The 21,558-nt window shown below is 41.1% G+C and overlaps 1 protein-coding gene across 2 annotated transcripts in view; it reads right to left on the bottom strand.

Moving 5' to 3' along the window:
- LARP1B (La ribonucleoprotein 1B) overlaps positions 1-18,693 on the bottom strand; it is a 36,120-nt gene extending 17,427 nt beyond the window's left edge. For both annotated transcript variants that reach the window (XM_065633562.1, XM_065633561.1), the window contains exons 1-7: positions 18,033-18,693; positions 9,856-9,917; positions 8,705-8,764; positions 5,524-5,692; positions 3,967-4,110; positions 1,420-1,563; positions 1,010-1,178 (exon numbers count right to left, since the gene is read on the bottom strand). In XM_065633562.1, coding sequence (XP_065489634.1) covers positions 1,010-1,178; positions 1,420-1,563; positions 3,967-4,110; positions 5,524-5,692; positions 8,705-8,764; positions 9,856-9,917; positions 18,033-18,333 — 1,049 coding nt within the window. In that variant the 5' untranslated portion in view covers positions 18,334-18,693. The remainder of the gene's footprint in view (positions 1-1,009; positions 1,179-1,419; positions 1,564-3,966; positions 4,111-5,523; positions 5,693-8,704; positions 8,765-9,855; positions 9,918-18,032) is intronic.
- Positions 18,694-21,558: the final 2,865 nt, after the last annotated feature.

The following is a 21,558-nucleotide window of genomic DNA, read 5'->3' as shown; positions in this document are numbered from 1 at the left end:
TTCTACACTGCATGCCCAGAAATCTGGCCCACAGTGGAGTGTCTGTGCTCCTCCCTCACTTGTCTGAGGACAGTGCAGGCCGATTATCCTGACATGGGGGTACATGTCCACTGTCAGGTGTCATAGGGGCCTGGCAGCAAGAGTAACAAAAAAGACTGCAATAGAAGTTTTGAAGTTGATAGCCACATGCCAGATACTTTCTGCCCTTAAAGAGGCTTTTTTCTTCCTTTTTGCGTCAACTGTAACAAAAGAAGCAAGAATACAATAAGCAAGTTGCTTTATGGAATACAAGGGCAATCAAAAACCACCACGAAGGCAGCGCAGAGAAATGCCATTGCAAGTACAGAAGATGAAATATCTGCCAGTGGTGGAAACTGTCTCTTTAAAATGAACTAGTGGTTTCCAGGCCCTTTTTGACATGCCTCCTGGTGATAATCAGTCTTCCAGATGGTTTCTCCTTGCCTAATGGTGCACACGAGAAAGTAAACATTTCAGATTATTGAAAAATCAAGTACCATTGCAAACCCACTCTCTTTCAATTAAATGTTTCAGGTGAAACACTCTGAAAATATAAAACTAACGAGACTTCTCAAAGTGAAATTGAGAGCAAGCAGGGGAGACCTCTAGCTACATCACCCAAGAAGAGCTTTATAGGCAAACACACCAACAGTACTCAAAAGCACAAGCTCAGAGACATCCATATCTCAATTACATGACAACATAAAAAGAGGGCTATGTACCATAAATAAAGAGGGTATACAAGTTAGAGCCAGACTACAGCACATGATGCAGAGCAGCTACCTTATAATTCCTCCCCATCGCTCAAGTTTTTCCACCCCACTGTAAATAAATTCAAACTGACACTGGTGATGGTCAAATCAAAAAGTTAAATTGAAATGCATTAAGCTCCTTCTTTACATAGATAGTAGGGACTCAACACTGTTTGAAATGAGTTATTTTAACTTAACTAGTTCTCTAAAAATATTTGTCCATTAAACAATCTACTTACATTTGATGTTTAATATATTCTTTGAGAAGTGCTTCATCCACAGAATACATCTGCACTCCTGTTCCATCACCATAGAAATACATCATACTAGCACTAAGCTCAGGTTGAAATACTGGGTCAGTTCCTTCACCATACAGCTCCTGATAACCGACTGAATATTCAAAGTTCACTTCAAAATAAAGGAGAACACAAAAGAAAGATGATGAAAAAATATTAAGTCCAGCACACAAATACTTTAAGGCATGATACGCACTGTTATTTTACTGTTGGTTTTCAGTATCTGATTTTTAAAATACTCAAGTTACTTAGTTATATTACGTTACAGGATATGTTTTTTGAGACAACTCTTACTTCATGTGCAAACAATAACATTATAAACGCAGTTTTAAAGCATATACTTCTCTGCATACTTCTGGGGTTTCCCCTGCCTCGTCCTCTTCCTCTGCCTCTGCCTCTTCCTCTGCCTCTGGAGAATCCTCGAACACTGCCACCCTCGCTTCTCACGCTGCACACTTCGTCATGATCATCTCTCTTTTCTCTATCACGACGCCAACCTTTAAGAGAAAAAAAGCATAATACTTGCAATCGTAATTAAATATCACAGGATAATTAAGCAGTCTCGGATTTATTCCTAGGTATTAACGATAAAACATTGCAGTGAAAAACGTGTGTCTCCACTTTCTAGACGCTCAGAAAGCCTGAAGGAAATGGCACTGCAGAATACCTGATCAGTGCCAAAAAGTCCTTTGTAACGCAGAGTTCTCAGCTTGGGCCCAGGCAATCCACTGACTCGGCCACGCTGGCTAGGGCAGAAGGGCAGATCTGAAGTTGCAGGGGTGAAAGGGTGAGGTTCCACCAGCCGTGCCTAAAGGCGAGTCAGGCAGAAGCTCTCAGCAATAAAGAGGAGTAAACAGGCTTGACTGGCAGTCAGTCTCAAATGCTTCTGAAGCAACTGGACACTCTGGTGCCAGCTCAGGGATTGCAGTACCTACGATGGGCATGGGACAGGAAGGAACGATCACGCAGCTCTCCTTCTAGGCAAGATAATGCAGTCTCCTCCAGCGAACAGCTCCCAGCACCTAGAGAGAGCTGGGAAGAGCTGTCAGCTCTTGATCCTGCTCCGGGTGGGATTTCCACAGCAATGGCTCTCTGGAGAGTCCCTTTTGTTCCCCCTCCCCAACCCTGCCCATTTAACAGCAATCATTTATTCTCCACTGGTCATGCCCTAAACCGAGCTTTTAAGTTAAGAATTGGTTCTTGGTAACACACGCAAATTTAAGACGACTCTGTGACAATCTCTGGAAGATTTCCACATAAGTATGTGGCCTGCACATGGCAAAAGACCTAAAACAGACCCCAGGGACCTCAGCTCCACTCATCACAAAACTTAAAGACAGGTGTAATTCTCATTTTACTCATGAGAGAAAACAAAGCTCTCTCTCACACACACTCTCGTCCTCTTTTCCTAACATTCTGAGACTTCCATCTTCAGTCAGTTGCCCTTGCTCAAAGTTTCTCCAAGTTGTAATTGGATTGTCTTCCAGATCCCGGGGGCCTCTTTGTCAGTGGAATGCCTGGGGATGCAGCCCCTCCTTGAGCAAATTGAGAGTTGCTAGATTTAACATAAGATTGAAGAAAGATACGATTCTCTGTTAATATTAAAAATCTTGTTTCACTAGAAACTATTTTAATGAACCCTACAACAAATCATAATCTGTATGCGTGCATCTCACTGGGAGTTCGGACTTTAGCTTTTGCACTTGCTACCCTCAGCGTTAGAGATCCCAAATGCGCAGGCATCATTTGAACTGTTTCCCAAATCAGTTTCATTTTTGCACTCTGAGAGTACTCGTGGCTCTTAGACACACACAAAAGTCCTACATATAACATCATCATGAGCTAGTGTTGTATTTAAGCCTGAAACAAGTTTTTTATTTAAACAGCCGGCGTTCCTGAAAAGCAGATGGTTTATGTTCTCTCATACTGAAACTGGTCTTGAATCACTAGAGCCTTGAGGTAGAGTTCATGCTACAAGTTTCTGGTCATTTGGCCATCAGGTTCCTGAGGAATAATTGCTGAAGTGATACACTGGCAAAAATCCTTCCCCTGCCCCATCCATCCCTCGGACATCCATATCAAACCCTTACACCATTGTTCCTAAAATGACCTCATAAACCCAATCCCATCTCAGTAGCATCCAGCACTTACTATAATGAGCAAATATTTAAATTGTTGATGTACATTGCGATCTTAAAACTTAAATGCAAATGCATAAACCAAAGAGTTACCCTCAGCCTAGGATTTCTGCCACCTGACGAGCTGTATTCAGAACACCTGAGGACCAGAAGCAGAACCAGCCATGGTGCATTTCTCCCTCTGTTGTGCTAGTACAACCTTTTGCACAGCCCTGCTGAGAACCAGGTCAGGGAGCTCAGGGAATTGGTCCAGGTTAAAGGGAAAAACACCAGTAGAACTGCCAAAGCAGAGTTCAAAGTGCAGGTCCATGAGCAATTGCTCTGGTAGCAACAAGCTGCGGGACTAAGAATAGGACAGAGCAGCCACCTTATAAGACTATTTCCAAGCTTTCTGCATGGTAAAGCTGTGGCCCAAGACTCTGTAGGTGGCTATAAAGAGAAAAATACACACTGCTGATTCAGAGCACCAGCACACGCTGTAAAGACAAGCTATTTCCAAAGTCAGTGACTGAGACATCACGACTCTGATGAGTTCATGAAGATGTCAAAAAAAAAAAAAATCTGACAGCTTTCAAACAAAACTTCCCAATTTAAAATTTGTTAAAATACAGTACAATTTATTTATTTTTTGGCAACCATTAACACTAGCTTTTACACAGTACAGGCAAAGTCAAGTATCAACATAACCTCCCATTCTAATACCTACTTATGCAGTATTATACTTTATTTGCCACAAATAGAAAGAGAGTGAAAACTACTTACTTCTTGTTTCATTCCGTCTGTTGTTGTGAGATATTAACTTATTTGTTTCCAGCAGAGATCTTGAGCTAGTTCGAGAGCCTGGTCTTTCTTGACTGTCTGACCTTACATCATCCAAGTGAAGTGGCACCCATTTCTGTTTGTTACCTTGAAAAGTTAATATATTACTCTTAATTATGCTACTACTTGAGGTTTCAGCTCCTGAAAAGTTTCTATAGAATTTTTTTTGTAGAACTAGTAACAGTTTATTTAAAGGTTCAAAAACTGGGAGAAGCTTAACATTGAAATTTTAAGATGTGATGAATGTGATGAATTTAAGATGTGATGAACAATAATAAATGCAGTAAACAGGAATTTCTCAAACTGAAAGGTAACCTTACCCAAGCTTTAAATATATGAAATGAAGGTGAGCTTCTTTATTTAATGAATTTTTAGATGTAACCTCCATCACTGAGAATTTATAGCCACATAACTGTTAAATATGTAAATTCATTACCATAAAATTACACATGAAACTTAAAGGTAAATAATAACACATCAGGTTAACCACTAAAATAAAGACTTCAATCACAAACCATAAAAAAATGTCCTGTGAATTTAGCTGTAGTACTGTATTTTTACCTCGAGATATTCAGATTAAGTTCATTCATGTGCATCAAGAATTATTAGCAAAGCTGTATTTTGTTGTAGGCTGGTCTAAAATAGCCACTAACCATTTATTTAATGATAATATTTTCTGTTCTATACTTGATTGATATTGTGGGCTTCATACCATTGTAGCCAAGAAATATAAGCAAATATATAAAATGCGTTATCCACACTAGGGAAAAAAAAATAATAGCTTGTGAATGTGGAAAGCTTTGCTTTAAATTTCCACTTAGACTGAAAAAATTAAAGGCAAAACAGGATTTGTTTTTAAATACATACACAAAAAGATTAACAAATACAAACAACAAAGGTCTTTAGGATTTGAAGAAATATCAGCAGGCAAGCAAGAAAAAAAAAGCAGCTGATGGCAGCACTATCTTATACTATCTCAGCTGTTTCTCCAGCCTTCTCCAGTCTAATGACCAGACGAGATACAGGTTTGCTTCTTATTTTTAATGTAACAAATTGGATCAAGAGGAAATGAATAACCTGGTTTAGTTTTCAAGTGATCACTTCAAGGTGTAAGCTAATAGTAAAACATGAAAATTAAAATGCTAGTATATATAGTAACAGACACACATATATATGTAGTTAAATTAACATAATGCTATTTACTGAAATAAAGATGTGAGAGACAGTAATGTTTTCAACAGCCATGCTAAAATTTTCCAGAAATTGTCAGAGCACCAGTAGGACACAAGCTGCTTTTTCTTCAGAATTCCTATTTGACTAAAGAGACCACTCCAAAACCTGAGAAAGAAAACCTGTTTTAAGCTTCATAGCAGAAGGCAATATATCCTGTTATCACCTAGAAAATGCAAAACATAGAATGTTTCATCGAGTCTTTCAACTGGAATTAATGTAACTGTAACAAGGGTGACTTATTGCATTATACATAGTGCCCAAACTGACCTTTTTTCCTCTGGTTATTAGTTGGAGCTTCATCTTCGCTAATATTATCTCCTGGACCATCTGGCTTTGCCTCCAGTTTGTCCTTGATTCCATTATTGCTTTTTTGATCAGATTTCTCCTCCTTTTCTTTTTTATTTGTTGGCTTCTTACTGTGACTTAGAGTCTTACACTGCAAGAGATACCAGTAGTTATTTCTGACAGTACAGCTTCTCGCAGCAAAAGGTATAAATCTCCTTTACCTATTAAAATTCCTTTATTATTACCTGTTCTCAGCATCTTCAGCAGGGTGAGTTTCAAGAACTGAGCTGTTCTGTAAAGTCTCATTTTAAATAGTTCTATTTTTGGCTAGTTTGGCAAGAATATAAAAATAATTTTTAGATGACGAAAGTTTTGTTTGCCTTTTTTTTTTTTTTAAATGCCAGAGCGCATAACAATCATGTTTCAATACCTCAAGATTGAAATTTATTTTATAGGAAAGAAAGAAATATTACTTACTAGTACCTACTATTCAGATTGATTATCTTTAAAAAGCTGTGCTTACAGAATGCTGAATGGTAAATGAGAAATTCCCGTGATGCTGCACAATCTCAAGAGCGTGCCAAAAGTTCATGTAAACTATAGGGAGCCAAAGGTTTTAACTCTGACAGTTCTGTTCCACTAAATCAGAACACGAACCAAAGACCAGAGGATGTGGAGGTGTATGATTACAGATTGATTTTTCCCCACATTAGGATATGGCATTTACTGAGAACTGTATGCCTTTGAATAGTGCCAGCATCCTGCAGATCATCACTTCTCGGAAATCCCACAGAATAACAAGTTTCAAAGAAGGCAAAATGAACAGCATTTCAGCAATCAGTGGAAAGCTTCATTTGGACTGCTTATAATAGCTACCTGCAAAATTAAGCTTCGCAGACATTTCTGCCAAACAGAAAGAATTCCCCTGTGTTGTGGAGATGGCTTTGAACCTGCTGGAGTACATACAGTAGATACTGCAGTACTATGCTGTAATGAATTTGAATGCAAAGCCTTCCCCCAGACAAATTAATTGCGATTAAAGATCAACTAAATGTTATTTGGTTTAACAGACACAACATGAATGTGTGTACTGAAATTCTCACATACTTAAGTCTGCAAAAAGTTAATTAACATCTATGCAATACAATCTAGATCATCTGGTAAAACAAAGAAAATACTCAACACAGGCCATTTCAGACAGAAACATCAAATAAGTATATTCTTATGAAACACTACATATGTATCTTTTACTATCAAGAAGATGCTACAGTAAAGGAGTACTGATGATGAAGCTTATAAATACTTTTTTCAAAAAAAGTCAAATCAAGGATCTTGTATAAATCCTCAACCTTGATGGGATGTATGCGCCCACCAAAGTATTCTAATTGGTATCTGAGCAAATGATTGAGCATCAATTCAAATTTCTGGCATATAATCTATTCAGGTTTTAAAGATTCTTCTAGCAATCTCAAGGATTTTCTTCAAGATCCTGTAGAACAAGCTACTAGAGGAGGCAAATTCTACCTAGTAGTAAACATAATGTGTCACATCTACATACACCTATAATTTTGACCTTTGATGCTAAAAGTCTGGTTAGAAACCTAAAAATGTTGTGTTGCTGATATAAACAACAAAGTTATGACAATCAGTTGGGGGAGACATGAGGGTGTTAGAAACTGAGCCTGCAGGACAAATGATTCATGCCAAACTACCTTAGTATTCTTTTTCAGTTTTCGTTTGGACACTTTCAATTATACAGTGCACGCTGTTGAACCCAAATCTACTGGTTTCCCTCACCAAGAAAACAGTAAAACCATCACAGGGATGCTGCAGAACTAAAGCAAAGAGTGAAACGGCACTGTCCTGGTTTTGTTAAAAACAAGACCAGTTCTCTTTTAGTGAATTTTCCTTTCAGCTAAGTTCTTCTAAGTAACTGCACTTTTCTGAATTTGGCTGCATGTTTTTCAGACACTCTTCACTCCGGAGATGTTAATCGTAGCAATGGTACGCAGGAGAGGCCCAGGTTTAGACTTATTGCTATGGCAGCCAAGGTTACTGATACATTTTACACATTCCGTAAGTGAGAGGGGCATATTTGCAAGGAGAGGCAAACAGAACACGTGACTAAAACTGACCAACTGAGTACTCCATCCCATCCACATCATACACCCTATAAAAGTGGGAGATTGAGGGTCTCGCTCTCTTCGACCATGGCCGGCATCTGAAGAGGACCCTGCCAGTTGTGCTTGTGATCCCAGGCCTGGTTCCACACCCTGCATCCCTGAATCCAGTTCCAGTTTGCGGTGGAGTCCAGCCCAGGACTTCTGGGTGCCTGCCCTGCAGCCGCTGGAGCAGTGCTGGCTCCGCCATGGGAAATTCAAGATTGGTTTTGTATATTTTGTATTGTTTTCTCTACTTATTAGTAGCACTAGTAAAGCATTTTTAACTTTTTCCAACTTTCAAGTCTCTCTCCCTTTTCCTCCTATTCCCTTTCCTTAGTGGGGAGGGCGGGGAGTTAACAGAGAGCATCTGCCTTGGTTTATTGTCGCCCTGCAGTAAACGGTGACAGGCACCTAATAGCTTGCAGTGATCTGTGCTCTGTCCTCATTTTAAATAAAAGGCATAAAAGAGGTGTAAGATATATATGTACTTATCACTTAAGATGCAGCAAAAGGAAGATAATTTAATGAAATAGTGTTAACTAAACATCAAGCAAGGTGAAAATAGATCAGAGGAATACCGATGGAGCAAGGACAAATAAGCTGTCCTAAGACAACCTGCACAAAGCATTCTGAATGACAAGGGAGGGCAGCACATTCACAAACCCATAGGTTGTGAGTTCTCTCGTCCGCACATAAACTTCCGAAAGAGTGGAAAATGGAAATAGAAGTTTTAAAACAGTGGAGTAAATATGGCACAATTTTGCCTACGTGTCCATGACATACCACTAATGATCAATGAAGTGTAGATGTGTGGGCTTCTGAAGGGTTCGGAAATTCTTGTACCACTGCAGACAGTTAAGCACGGACCAGTATTCCGAATTACTGACATTTCTGCTGAAACCCTACAACACCCAAAGCACATCTGGGGTGGGGGGAGGGGAATCATATTTAGTCAATATAGTTTTTAAAAAATAATACTGAAGGTAACCAAGGATACTTACTTCATTATTTGCTATTTCACTTGGTGTTGGCCAGTTTGTGATATCACCAAAATCACCAGCCTGCAAAGATGACAAACAGTTTGTACTACTTCCTAAATTTAGTCCTTTTTAACACATGGAAGATGTCAGTCATGACTCAGATGGCCTAACTATCCCTTTGAACAGAATTGTTATAAGTAACAAATTTTAGAAACTGAGAAATACAACAGAAAATAAGCACAAAACTCTTAAAACCAGAATATGATCAACTGTAGAAAGAACTGTTCATTGCAGTTACATCCAAATAACAGTCCAACACGTTACCTAGCCTGTGATTAGCGTAACTGTCTGAAGAACGCCTTCATGAGGAATACATTAAGTAAGCACAGCCAAAAAGAAGATAGCAAGCAAGCAAAATTTTCTACATTCTGTTATTAAAACAAACTAAGAGAGCTTATGACTTCTGAGCACACACAAAACAACGGTCAGACTAAATATTGTTTTACATGTAGCTTCCTATGTGATTTAAAGGTATCTACACTTTAAAAGTCGTTTAGCTTTTGGAAGATCTTTGAGTACAGGTATTAATTCAACCTGAAAATGGATGCTATACAAAATTTTAGAAACTTAATTTTTCAGTAAAAGGATTCAGTGTCTCCTGCTGTCATAATAATAATTTTATAATAACACATAAAGCATATCACTAACACAATACGCAAAAAGGATTTCCAAACCCAATCTAGCATCACTCGTGCTCAAATGATCTTGTTTCTTTGCAGACTCTTCATGTTTTATATACTTCCATTGCTCTGTTAAATAAAAGTGCCTTTCTTTACCCCTTATACACATAGCACTTTAGCTTCACTTCTAATTTTAAATTTCCTTTCCTTTTTTACTTTTTTTGTCTTCAAAAATCTACCGTTACCAAGACAGAACATAATACTTCAGTTGTAACTTCAAAATACCTTGCTATCTTTTTATTTTAGTAATATCAGCTATTTACCATAGTGAATATTTACAGCCAGAAATGTTCCTTTAAAACTATTTTATTTTCCTACCATATTATCAGCTGAGCTACATGCCAATTTAAATTAACAGGTTAGATTAACTGGGATTTCTAACATAATCAGTTCATCAGCTCATAGCTAAACATCCTTCTGGCAAATACAAACCTTGCTGCATTTCCTTGTCCTGGGTTTTGCTGCTTTTATAACTTTAGTGGAATTTTGTAGTTCTGAAAAAGGAAGAAAAATATTTTCAGGTGAAGAATTAGACTACATTTTAGAAAAGTATGGAAGGTATACCAAAACAGCTCTGTTTAACTGTCATATTACACCAAAGCTTTTTTGATGCCTTGGTATCAAAGTAAAGGAACATTTCCAAAAAGTATCTAATAGTACATAACACTGAAAAACTCACATTCATAATGAGTGCAAATAATTTGAAAACTAGGTGTGCAGGATACTTTTTAACACACTATTTAAGCATTTGCTCAGCTAGAAGATCAAGACTATCTCAAAATGTTGGTATTTTAACCTAAGAATTAGCAAAGAAAATAAATGTATTTTTAAAGTTTTCCTATTAGAAGCTATATTTAGAAAACAGAATTTACAAAATCCATCACCATGCAAGCATGAAAAAAGCATAGAAGAAATTACATATTCACAAATTCCTATAAATTTCCTTTTATAAGCAATTACTCAAATGCCAAATAAAATGTAGCCATATTGCTCATAATCAAGCCAAAAATTAAAAGGAAAAGTGAAAAGAGAAAAATTACTATTAAAAAACTACATTAAGACTAATAAATTTTAATGTCCAAATTCCAAAATGGATACATGATAAATATGAGCATGTGCAATGAAGCTGACACTGCTACATTTTCAAAACCATCCTGAGTCAAGACCTAAACTTTATAATAATGACCTTGTCTGACCTCCTGAGCAAGAGTCCATTATTTGTCTACCAGTAATATCTGTCAGAAATTAATATAAATAACACCAGGATATACCCTGTTTCCCCCAAAATAAGACCTACCCAGAAAATAAACCCTAGCATCATTTTTCAGGATTTTTGAGGATGCTTGAAATATAAGCCCTACACCAAAAATAAGCCCCAGTTACCATTCATTAAAAACGTCAATAGAAACAGTGCCCAGGCAGCTATACATGTAAAAAAGTAAGCATCTCTTGGAGCAAAAATTACTATAAGATCCTGTCTTATTTTTGGGCAAACAGGTTATATGGCAATATTATTTGGTCTAATGATCCAGGATCAAAAACTTACATTAAAAAACAGTCTATTTAAATTTACTAGTTTTTTCATACATGGGCAATTACCCTTCTGTATATTAATTCAGTTTCCTAATTCTGTACGGTTGCATTTTACTTTTTGTGTTGGGAATTCAGGGGAAAGAAGCCAGTAGTATGAGGTAATTTTTCTTGGAGATTAGAATTGAGCCAGAGGAAATCACCTCTTAATTTCACCTGGTAAACCCTGGTTCTGTTCTCCCAATGCATATTTTCCCAGAGAGAAGTGGCCACAACCTTTCTTTGAAACTTCTTATTCAGTATTTTACTGCAATACAAGCTTGAAACATTGAACATGACTGAAATCACTAGTGGATTATTATTTCATACAGGGATAACATCACCTCCTCAGCCCTTATCTCTTTCACATCCACTGACTTTGCTAATCTTCCTTATCGCAGCTTCACACTGGGAACCCCACCCTCATGCCCAGTGACTCTGAAAACCCTCTGTCTGCTTCCTGGAATATACTGTGAACGTTAGAAGCATAAACTTATGTACACTCAAAATTCCACTGTAATTTATATTAATATTGCTATATGCAACTTCCACATCACACAAGACGTGAATCCTGATCAACCTGGGACCTTTGCCACGCCATTTACCAGCAGGTTTTTCTCCTCTCCTAAAAATCTGTTTTTTAAAACAAAGCACCTCCTCCCCGCAAACTGCCTCTTTCTTGTTATTCAGCCTCAATTAGCTGTAGACTGGGAGCTTCCAGTTTTAGAAATACACAGTGACTGTGTAGTTCTCATTTTAACTTGTCATTCAATAGTAAACTAATGGCCCTTTACAAAACAAGACAAACAGCTACAGAGGTGGAATAGCAAAGAAATTTGTAATTCTCTCCAACACCAAAACTGCTAATTATCTGTCAAGTTAAACTGACTGGCCATGGCATTTGTCCTCCGTAGTCCGTAAATACACATCTCTCTTTAGCTGTTCAATTACCTTACCGAAACAGTTTTCCCATCTCACAGCACAGCACTATTATTTTAATTGCTGCTGTAGGACTGCTCTGCCAGAACTTCTACTCCGTGTCTCACCAGGGTGTAGCAAGGAATCAAAAAAAAAAAAAAAAAAAGGAAAAGACTCAGCGTCGCTGCACTATCTTAGTCATGGGATATTATTCCAGATGGCAGGAGAGGCTATCTGAATCAAGTAGAATGAGATCCAACTCGTTTTAAAGAATCTGTCTGATCTGTATGTAGCAATCCAGGACTCAGAAGATGTATTTGCACACTAAATGAAAAGAAAATTAATATTAGGCAACGTGCCGCCTAGTTGATGATGCCCTTTCAAGCTCCAAGGCCCGAGGTCTCACCGCACTCTGTACTTCCCTTCCCACAACAACTTCACAGAGTTCCTGGTCCTCCCAAAAGAGCCGTGCTCAAAACCAAAGGTAACTAATCTTTCCTGACCAGCTTTCTGGGGCTTACTGAGTGAGAGCTGGATTTTAGTGTGAAGCATGAAAGGTTGGGGGGGGGGGGGAAAAAAAAAAAAAAAAAGGATGAAAAAGAAAAAGGACAAAACATCAGATCACTTAAAGGTTTTAGCCAGATCATGTCTGTTGTGCTGCTATGAACAGGCCTAAAGCCATTATTCAGGCAAAACTCACCCCAGAGCGCATTTAGACACAAGTTCTACGCTTAATATTACCCCAGCATTTGGTTTTGACATCACATAACAGCACTGAATACCCAGAAATGGTATCTTTAGTACATTGCTGCAGCAGAACCCAACAAGCCCTCGCAAATAAACTATTTTATTTATTGTTAATTACAATCTAACCGTACTAAAATGGTTTATGCAGTCATATGCTACAAGCTAACCTGTTTAGTAATGGCATGCTATGTAGATAAAATAATTCAGTTCTCTTCAATTATTTTACTTGCTGGGTTCCAGCTGAATTTTCAGAAGGTAAGACCAAAAAAAATAATCAAGGATGAGGAAGTTTAATTGCCAATGATCATATTTCAATCCCCGAACTCTATCCGGTAAAGATACCATCCACTTGAAAACAGAAATCAGCCTTCAAAGCCACTTGTATTATGGTTCTTCAAAGTCTCTTAATACACCACATCTTAACACAAGATATTTTCTGCAGAAAGACATAGATGTGCAGATACGCCAAGCGCAGTATGTCAAGATACATGGAATGAGAGTTCTGGAAAATTTAAGATGAATTTAGGAACCACTAAAACAGCAGCAATCCTCTGGGCAATGCCAACAGGAAAGGAAAAGCAGACTGGACGCTGTGCAGAAATAAGAGAAGTTTGTACAAAAAATGTATCACGAAAGTACCACCAGTTACAAGACAAATTACATTTTCAGTAGTAGTACTTTGGATGGTTTGAAGCTCTGCAAACAACCAGTCACCAAGTAATTCTTTTTTTGATAGAAGGGGAAGGATAATTTTGCCAGTTTCTTCTGAAAGCAAAGTCTTCTTAATAAAAGGTGGAACACATTCTAACTTCGATACAAATGTAGTTTATGCCGTAAGGATTTCTAGGCAATATTCAAGTTTTATTTTTACTTGGACTGCACATCTATTTCCTTCAGTAAAGGAATAACATCATATAAACACCAGAAGTGCTTCAGGAGGCAGCCAAAATCACTTAGCAGAACAGTTCTTCAAAACTTCAGTAGAACATGTTTGTTGAACTTGTACAACATTTTGCTTTCAATGCTTAGTTTGAAGCTTCACAATTTAATCAATTTTTAAAAGAGGTAAGCTATACTTTCATCTATTGTTTTAACAGATAAATGTGAAAGTGTTGCAAATGTGACAAAACAATCCATGGGAGTATATAATACTTTAGAGCATGGATTTAGATCCAAGATTCTGAGAAATAAAAAAAATCCCAGTAATTATGCTAACATCCTTTCCTGCAACAGTTCCAGCATTTTGTAGCAAAACTACATTAGAATGACCTTCTTCATACTGAACAACTAACCAAGGCAGTGAGCTATGACACTTGCATCCTTCTACCTAGTTACATTCAGAAACGGTCCATTTCTCAATACGACAAGCAATAGGGAAAAAAGAAAAATCCTTGATAACACGATTGATTAATCATTATACTATTTCTTTTCCTTACATTTCATTTCTCCTCTCAATTTTTTTTATTTGCTTCTTCATAGAAAGCTGCTGCAACCTGTGACTCAATTTCTACAAAAGCTTTTGTTGTCTAAAGGGAACATATGCTACAACACAGCAAGCCCGTGCTGTACCTTAGGGACTGGGCAGCAGAATGGGTTTCTCTCTCAAAACAGGTCTCCAGTTTGGAAAGACACCTCCCTCCCCCTCCATTACATATGCTATTACGTACAACTAAAATACAGACAGCAGGTCATAATGTTTTTAATCCCTTCAGGGTTAGGGTAATTGTCAATGTTTTACCTTCTGATAATTCTTAAAATATTTTTTAAAAGCTGCTATTCAAATAATCAGTGAATAAATGAGAACTAATGATGATACCTGCCTAGATACACCAAAAAAAATGATAAACAGATAGTTTACTAATTTACTAATCAAAAGCTTGGTATCCCTAGTGACACAGCCTATCTTCACTAAACTGTACTTTTACAACCTGCTCGCTAACAAACTAAAGCAAATTAATTTATACAAGAGCACTACAACAAACTAGTTCTGCTTCCAAAATATAAATCAGATAAAAGGTGTTCTTTGATGCCCAGAAATAAATGCAATGAAGAAAGACAAAATGAGCACAACACAAAAGCCTGAAATGCGCAGTTATTTTAATTAACTACATCATTCAAGCACACTAGGAAGCAAACCCACTTCAACCACTTACGCAGCACAGGTATTTTGCTGGAGTACTTCAATAAATTTCGTGAAAAATTTTTAGATAATTATCTAAAGAATTATTAGAGACCCACATCAGCTATAACAAATCACACAAAGACTAGAGAACTTGTCCTTCATATTCCCTTTGCAAGCTTACATAAAGGGGAGCACTTCAGGGTTCATCAAAGAGGTGGGAGAACTTTTGTAATAAAACTATTTCAACAACTGTATACTGGACAAATGATTTATATGGAGGAAGCGTAACTAGCCTCTTCCATGAGAGCCCAGCTCTGACGTATAGCTGAGGAAAAACCTGACTCAAAGGAAAGACAGGGAATGCAGGACTAATGCAGGGTTGTTCCACAGCTTCCGTATGGACACGTCTTGTTGGCTCACTTTAAAAAAGGCTTATCTTGTAACCTCGTAAAAAATTATCTACAAGATTATAGAGGACTTCTTCCTCACAACTGCTCCTCTCCTCTTACTCATAGAGCTTCAACTTGAAAAACTGAAGACTTAGTGTGATATATCACCTGAGTGCTACAAGGGGAGGAAGACACAACCCAGAAGTACCTGTCATCATCTGACATCCTATGCTAAAGCCGACTCCCTGCATTCAGGATCACCGCAAGTAGACAGAAGCCTAATTTCACTCGCAATTCCGTACTGCTACAAGTCCTTCTCCTTGAATTAAATGCAGATTAGGAAGCAAAAGTAGCTGTATAATTCTGAAATTATTATGCTTAAAAGAGAAGTTTAATAGCAGGCTTAGTCAGGAACACTGAACTGTGGTAACAAACATAGCATGAAAAATTCAAATATGTTTACATTAGGTGTTTGGTTTACTAGGACATGATTAAAACCTACTAACATATCTGAGACAAAAAAAAAATATATTAGGTCACATTAACAACGCTTTGACCAAATTCTTTTGCCAAGAATTTTCTTTTACGTTACTTTTTTCTTCTCCTGTCAGGTGACATTAACAGCTTCAGTAGCAAGAGTCAAGCTTGCCTCTGTCACAAATGAATACCACACTAAATTCAAAGTCAAAAGATGACTCGGGTCAATCTTCTTCGGTGTGTTAACTATCGCTGAACATGCCACATGTACACGTCTCAGGAAACTTTCAACAAATTAAGCCAGGATCAACAAGTCAAACAGGATTCAGTCACTACTTTGATGTGAGATTCTTTTACATTTTACTATCCTCTTTATGGATAATTTTACATTCCAACTGAGTAGTATTTCTGCTCGTCTAATTATTTTGCATGACTAATTTCCATACTACTACCTTCATAGGGGCCTAGTGTGACTGATGTTGCTTGGCCAACATGCAATTAGTTACTCCAAAATTCAGCCCTTGTTGCAGATGGAGGCACATGGCAATTCTTTCCTTCAAACAGCCAGGAAAGATCAGCTGCTTCATCTTTTACAAGGGAAAGAGCGGTTGCTCCTTCAAGGTGCTTTTGGTGGTGGCCAAACCAAAACAAGCACCTTGGCGTATGTTCTTCACCGATGCTATTACCAGCAACAGCGACTCCCATATTTGCTAAATTATACGCTCACAACTAAAATAGATATTATAGTGCAACTACTCAATTTACCATTAATTTGATAAATGGTGAGCACAACTTTTATATAGAAAAAAATCAAGTTCTCTGAAATCATCGAATTCAGCACAAAATGTGCACAGTATATGAACTTACTGCCTCCTTCCTCTCTTCTTCCTTCAACAGCTATTTGTGTGTTTTATCTAAGTGAAAAAGTAAACTTTACAGAAGGTTAGGCATTTTCAGATGAGGCTTGACTGGGACCATGAGGCGCTAACGCAACAAAAGAAGTCTTCCCAGTGCTTCTGATGTACCATTATTATTACTGCCACATCAAGCAATGAGTGACAAGTTCTCTTTCATGTATGGGCAAGACCACAAGCTGCTGCCCCGCAAGCCAGACTGTAGAAGCCGTACACAAGCAGGTATTTACGAGTGCGTCAGTACCCACAAACAAAACAGTCGAGATGATAAAGATTAGTATATACATTGCCAAAAGGTTTCATCTTCAGGTAAGTAGCAATATTGTGGTCTGGAAAACTCTTTGTTTGCATGACCTGTATACATGAAACTATAAATTACACACTTGTCTTTGTGAAGGAAGCACATGTTTAATTCAAGGATGAAAGTCACTGTCGAATCACAAAAAGGTTTGTCAAGTGCCTTCAGGAGCAAGTGCTGAGATTGACATTCTCAGGAAATGCAGGTTGAAATATGTATTTTGAGGTCAGCAGTTTGCTTCCAGCCAAGAAAAGTACTCCAAGAAGCTGCTAACTTCTAGGAACTCTGCTAGCCTAAGCACAAAGCCTGACAATTTCAACTCAGGTCTTCGGTGACCAATTCTGTAAAGCCATCTGCCTATTCAGCCGGTAAGGAGCCTACAAAGTAGCTTTATCTTACGTATAGGGATTAAAGAGCAGAAAATTATACTGTGGCTACTCTTGCTTCATCTTTTTCCACATAAACAGTTTGAATCCTGAGAGCAAGCAAACCAGCTACTTCTGTTAACGTTTAAAGCCTCCGCAACCCAAATCTTCTGGAAAGTGAAACCAAGTAACGGATCATACGGAGGGCCTTACTATATAATTAGGGGCGGGGGGGAGACCTGTGGTAAAGCACACGGGATTTATCAGTATTTCTCAAGAAAAGCAAAGTGAAACAAGCAGCTTACCAGTCCTGTTCTGCCCGTACCAGAGCCCAGAGCAATGCGGGGCTCGCCGCAGGTCGCCCTCCCGCGGGCCGGGGTGACCATCTGCAGCCCCGGCAGCCTGCAGCTCCCTCGCCCCTCACCGTGTCCCCGTGTGCTCCCCGAGCCGAGCCGCCCCGTCCGTTCTCTCCCGCCCCCCAGCCGGGCGAAGGCGGCGGCCGGACCCCACCTCCCCTCGCTCGCTTCCCTCCTCTGCCCATGTATGTCAAAAGCGAGAGCGCCCGGCTGGGCTCCCGCGGAGCGGCACCGCCGGCCGCCCCGCGCCGGGCCCTGCCCGCAGCGCGCTGCCTGCCCGGGCAGCGACGAGACACGCGCGTTTCGTTTCTAAAAAAAGCCCCAAACGAACCAACCAACCCAAACACAAAACCAATCAACCCCGAACAAACCAATCCAGCCCCCCCCTCCCCGCCCCACGGCAGCCAGCACCCGGCCCGCCGCTCCGCTCCGCGTCCCGGCCCGGCCGCCGCACCTGGGTCCTGCGGGGCGAGCGGCCCGTCCGCCGCGGGCGGGGACGGGCTGTCCCACGCGGGTCTGCGCCTCGTCCACGGGTTCTCCTTGGGCGGCGGGGCTTCCACCGCCTTCCACCGCCGGCCGCCCTCCTCCGCGGCCTCCTTCCTGCGGGGTGAGCCGACCTCCGGCCGCCGGGGCTCCTCCGGCCGCCGGGGCTCCTCCGGCTCCCGGGGCCGGCTGACCGCCGGGCCGCCGCTGCCGCTCTCAGCGCCCCAGCCCCGCCGCTCGGCGGGCGCCGCCGACACCTGCGCCGCGGACATGCCCCTGCCGCCCGCCGCGACGGGCCGCCAGCCGGGACGGCCGCGGGGAAGCCAAGGCGGGGGGGCCGCCTCCTCCCCTCGCCGCCGCCCCGCCCCGCCGGGGCTCCGGGGGATCCCCTGTCAGCTCCCCGGGCCGGGCCGCAGCGCCGCTCGCTTCCTCCTTCACCTCAGCCGCTCATTCAGCGAGCGCCTCCCGCAGCGCAACCCCTTCCCCAAGCTGCGGCGCGGGAGGAGAACGAGCCGCACGGCGCGGCGCGACCCGCCGCCTGCGGAGGGCCGGGAGGACGGAGGCGCTGCCGGCCCCGCTGCGCCTCGCCCGCCCCGGCGCGGCCCTGCCCGCCTGGAGGGGGGTGCGCGGTGGCGGCCGCCGCAGCAGCGAGGCGGAGGGGAGGGGCGGCGCTTCGGGACACTCCTGTGCGTTATGACCTCACAGCGGCCGGGCCCGAGCGCGGCGGCGCCAGCCCCCCCCCGCCGGCGGTTCCGCGTCCCCCCGCGGAAAGCACCTGCTTGAGTAACGTACCGAGTGCGCCCCCGGGCAGCAGGGGGACCCTGCTAAGAAACCTTGTAATTTGTTTCAGTTGTTAGTAACATACCCCGTTCTGACCTTGCAGTAATGAGCTTGCACTAATTAAAAGACACAAGTCCACTTAGGTACCCAAGCGGCAGCCGGTGCCAAGTGGCCAGTCAGCTCCAGGCGCCCCGCACCAAAGTCACCGCCCACCTACCCCAGCGAACACAAACACACCGACTCTGCAACTCAGCGCTCCTCTCTTCTGCGAGAAATAACAATAAATCAGCCAACAGTTGCTTTAATTTAAACCGAGGGCATGGCTCAGTTTCAAAAACTACAGTAAAATCAGCGATTTTCTTTTTTTAATATCAAGCCTACTTTGAAACTGGCCGAAACAAAACAGCTGAAGACAACAGGCAGTGCAGAACACGAAAGCACAAAATAGAGTAGCTGGTGTGTTCCTACTTTGCCTTACTGACACACCCAATTAAAGATGGTTTAAGCTCTCAAGTAATGCTCAGCAGATGTTTCATTTTTATAGGTCTTTCCCACATTTGCGCAGTATGATGAGGGTCTCAAAATACAGTAGGCGGATGACCAGGTGTCATTGAAGCAGAGTAGATATCTCTGGTTCGTCACTTCCAACAGCACAGCCTCCAGAACCTGTTCAGCCAGCACCTGAGAACACACTTGGGCCCAATTAGCAAGGGAATCACATACAATTTAAGCACATCAACAGGTGTCTTCACTTTCATGCCACATCTCATCTACCTTTCTACTTTCTGCCAGAAATCTCCCAGAAATCATCTTGCAACGGCTCATGAGCACTCGTACCACACCTGCTGGATTCGTTAGGAGGTTATACCCACACTTCTGCCACTGCATTATCCCAGAAGCACCATGGTCACAGCACCAGGAAAGCCACTATAGCACAAAATTAATCAGGCCTTTCCCTCTTTGCAGACTTCTAGTGCTCCTATAATTCTCCTTGACTACACCTTAAGACACCCTTTCCCATTTCTTATGTTCAGTCTCTTGGCCCTGTTTTACTCCATTTAAGAGGTTTTCCACAAAAAATGCCAACATCGCCTTGACAGACCCAATTCTTTAATAGATTTTTGTAAAGCTGGTCAAATATTTTTAAAGTAGTGCTACAATCAGCTGAATTTCCAGTGTTTTGCAACAGCAAAATATATTTTGTTCGGGGTAACATTATTCTCTGCTTTTAGTGAGATTTGTATGGAGTTTTTACCCCTTCACCAGGAAAAAAAAAAAAAAAAAACAAACCACACAAACCCCCCCAAAACCCAACAAACCTTCACCATAGCCCACACTTCTTCAGGCACCACGGCATTTCTAAGATTATTCTAGAACTGTAGGTGCACAGGCCATCTACAACACCAAGCACTTGGGCTCTCCCAACCAGCAGAAGCAGCTCATGCATGCGTCCCTCCCCAGCAGACTGCCACTGCATCAGGTGTGATGGGATGGGACAAGAAGGCCAATGGCATCCTGGGGTGTACTAGAAGGAGGGTGGTTAGTAGGTCGAGAGAGGTTCTCCTTCCCCTCTACTCTGCCCTGGTGAGACCTCATCTGGAATATTGTGTCCAGTTCTGGGCCCCTCAGTTCAAGGGCAGGGAACTGCTGGAGAGAGTCCAGCGCAGGGCCACAAAGATGATGAAGGGAGTGGAGCATCTCCCTTATGAGGAAAGGCTGAGGGAGCTGGGTCTCTTTAGCTTGGAGAAGAGGAGACTGAGGGGTGACCTCATCAATGTTTATAAATATATAAAGGGTGGATGTCACGAGGATAGAGCCAGGCTCTTCTCAGTGACAACCAACAGTAAGACAAGGGGTAATGGGTTCAAGCTGGAACACAAGAGGTTCCACTTAAATTTGAGAAGAAACTTCTTCTCAGTGAGGGTGATGGAACACTGGAACAGGCTGCCCAGGGAGGTTGTGGATTCTCCTTCTCTGGAGACATTCAAAACCCGCCTGGACGCCTTCCTGTGTAACCTCACCTAGGTGTTCCTGCCCTGGCAGGGGGATTGGACTAGATGATCTTTTGAGGTCCCTTCCAATCCCTAACATTCTGTGATTCTGTGAGATGAGATCACCTGGGGGAGGCCCAGGTCCACCTCAAAGAAGAAACTCCTGGTGCTTGCTGCCTTGTTCAAGATTTGGAAATTAATGACCTTTTGTGGTAAAGGCTTGAAATGAAAGCATCTACCACAATTGTTATGCTATTATAAGCAAACCACATAGATTCTTTAATGCACATTTGTGTAAAGGCAGATTTAAGCTCCAAACATTGGTAATAAAGGAGCTTCTCTTTTCATAAATAGAAAAAACCCCTGACGACTATTTATTCTAAGCACTTTTTGTACAAGTTACACATATATTATTTCTTCTTAAATTTATACCAAGAAAGAGAAAAAAAGGTAGCATTATTATAATTAAAGCAAACCTTCAAACTCTTAGATGTATTTTCTTTGCAACTAAGAACTCATTTTTTTCAGATGCAACGAATTTACAAATAAAGGACATACCAGTTGCATACTGCAGCGACAAATTCATTTGAAACAGAGGAAAGCATTCCTAGTGAATAATTTTGAATGGGGAAAAAAACCCTACAATATCTGTGTAAGTTTACTTCTACATTCTTAAAGAAGTATCAGTCATGCTTCCTGCTCAAAGCGATTTTCACATCTTTTATT

This window comes from Caloenas nicobarica, chromosome 4 (genome assembly GCF_036013445.1).
Source record: "Caloenas nicobarica isolate bCalNic1 chromosome 4, bCalNic1.hap1, whole genome shotgun sequence".
NCBI classification, from domain to species: domain Eukaryota; kingdom Metazoa; phylum Chordata; class Aves; order Columbiformes; family Columbidae; genus Caloenas; species Caloenas nicobarica.
The sequence above is the reverse complement of the archived record's forward strand: the minus strand, read 5'-3'. Positions and strand labels throughout refer to the sequence as shown.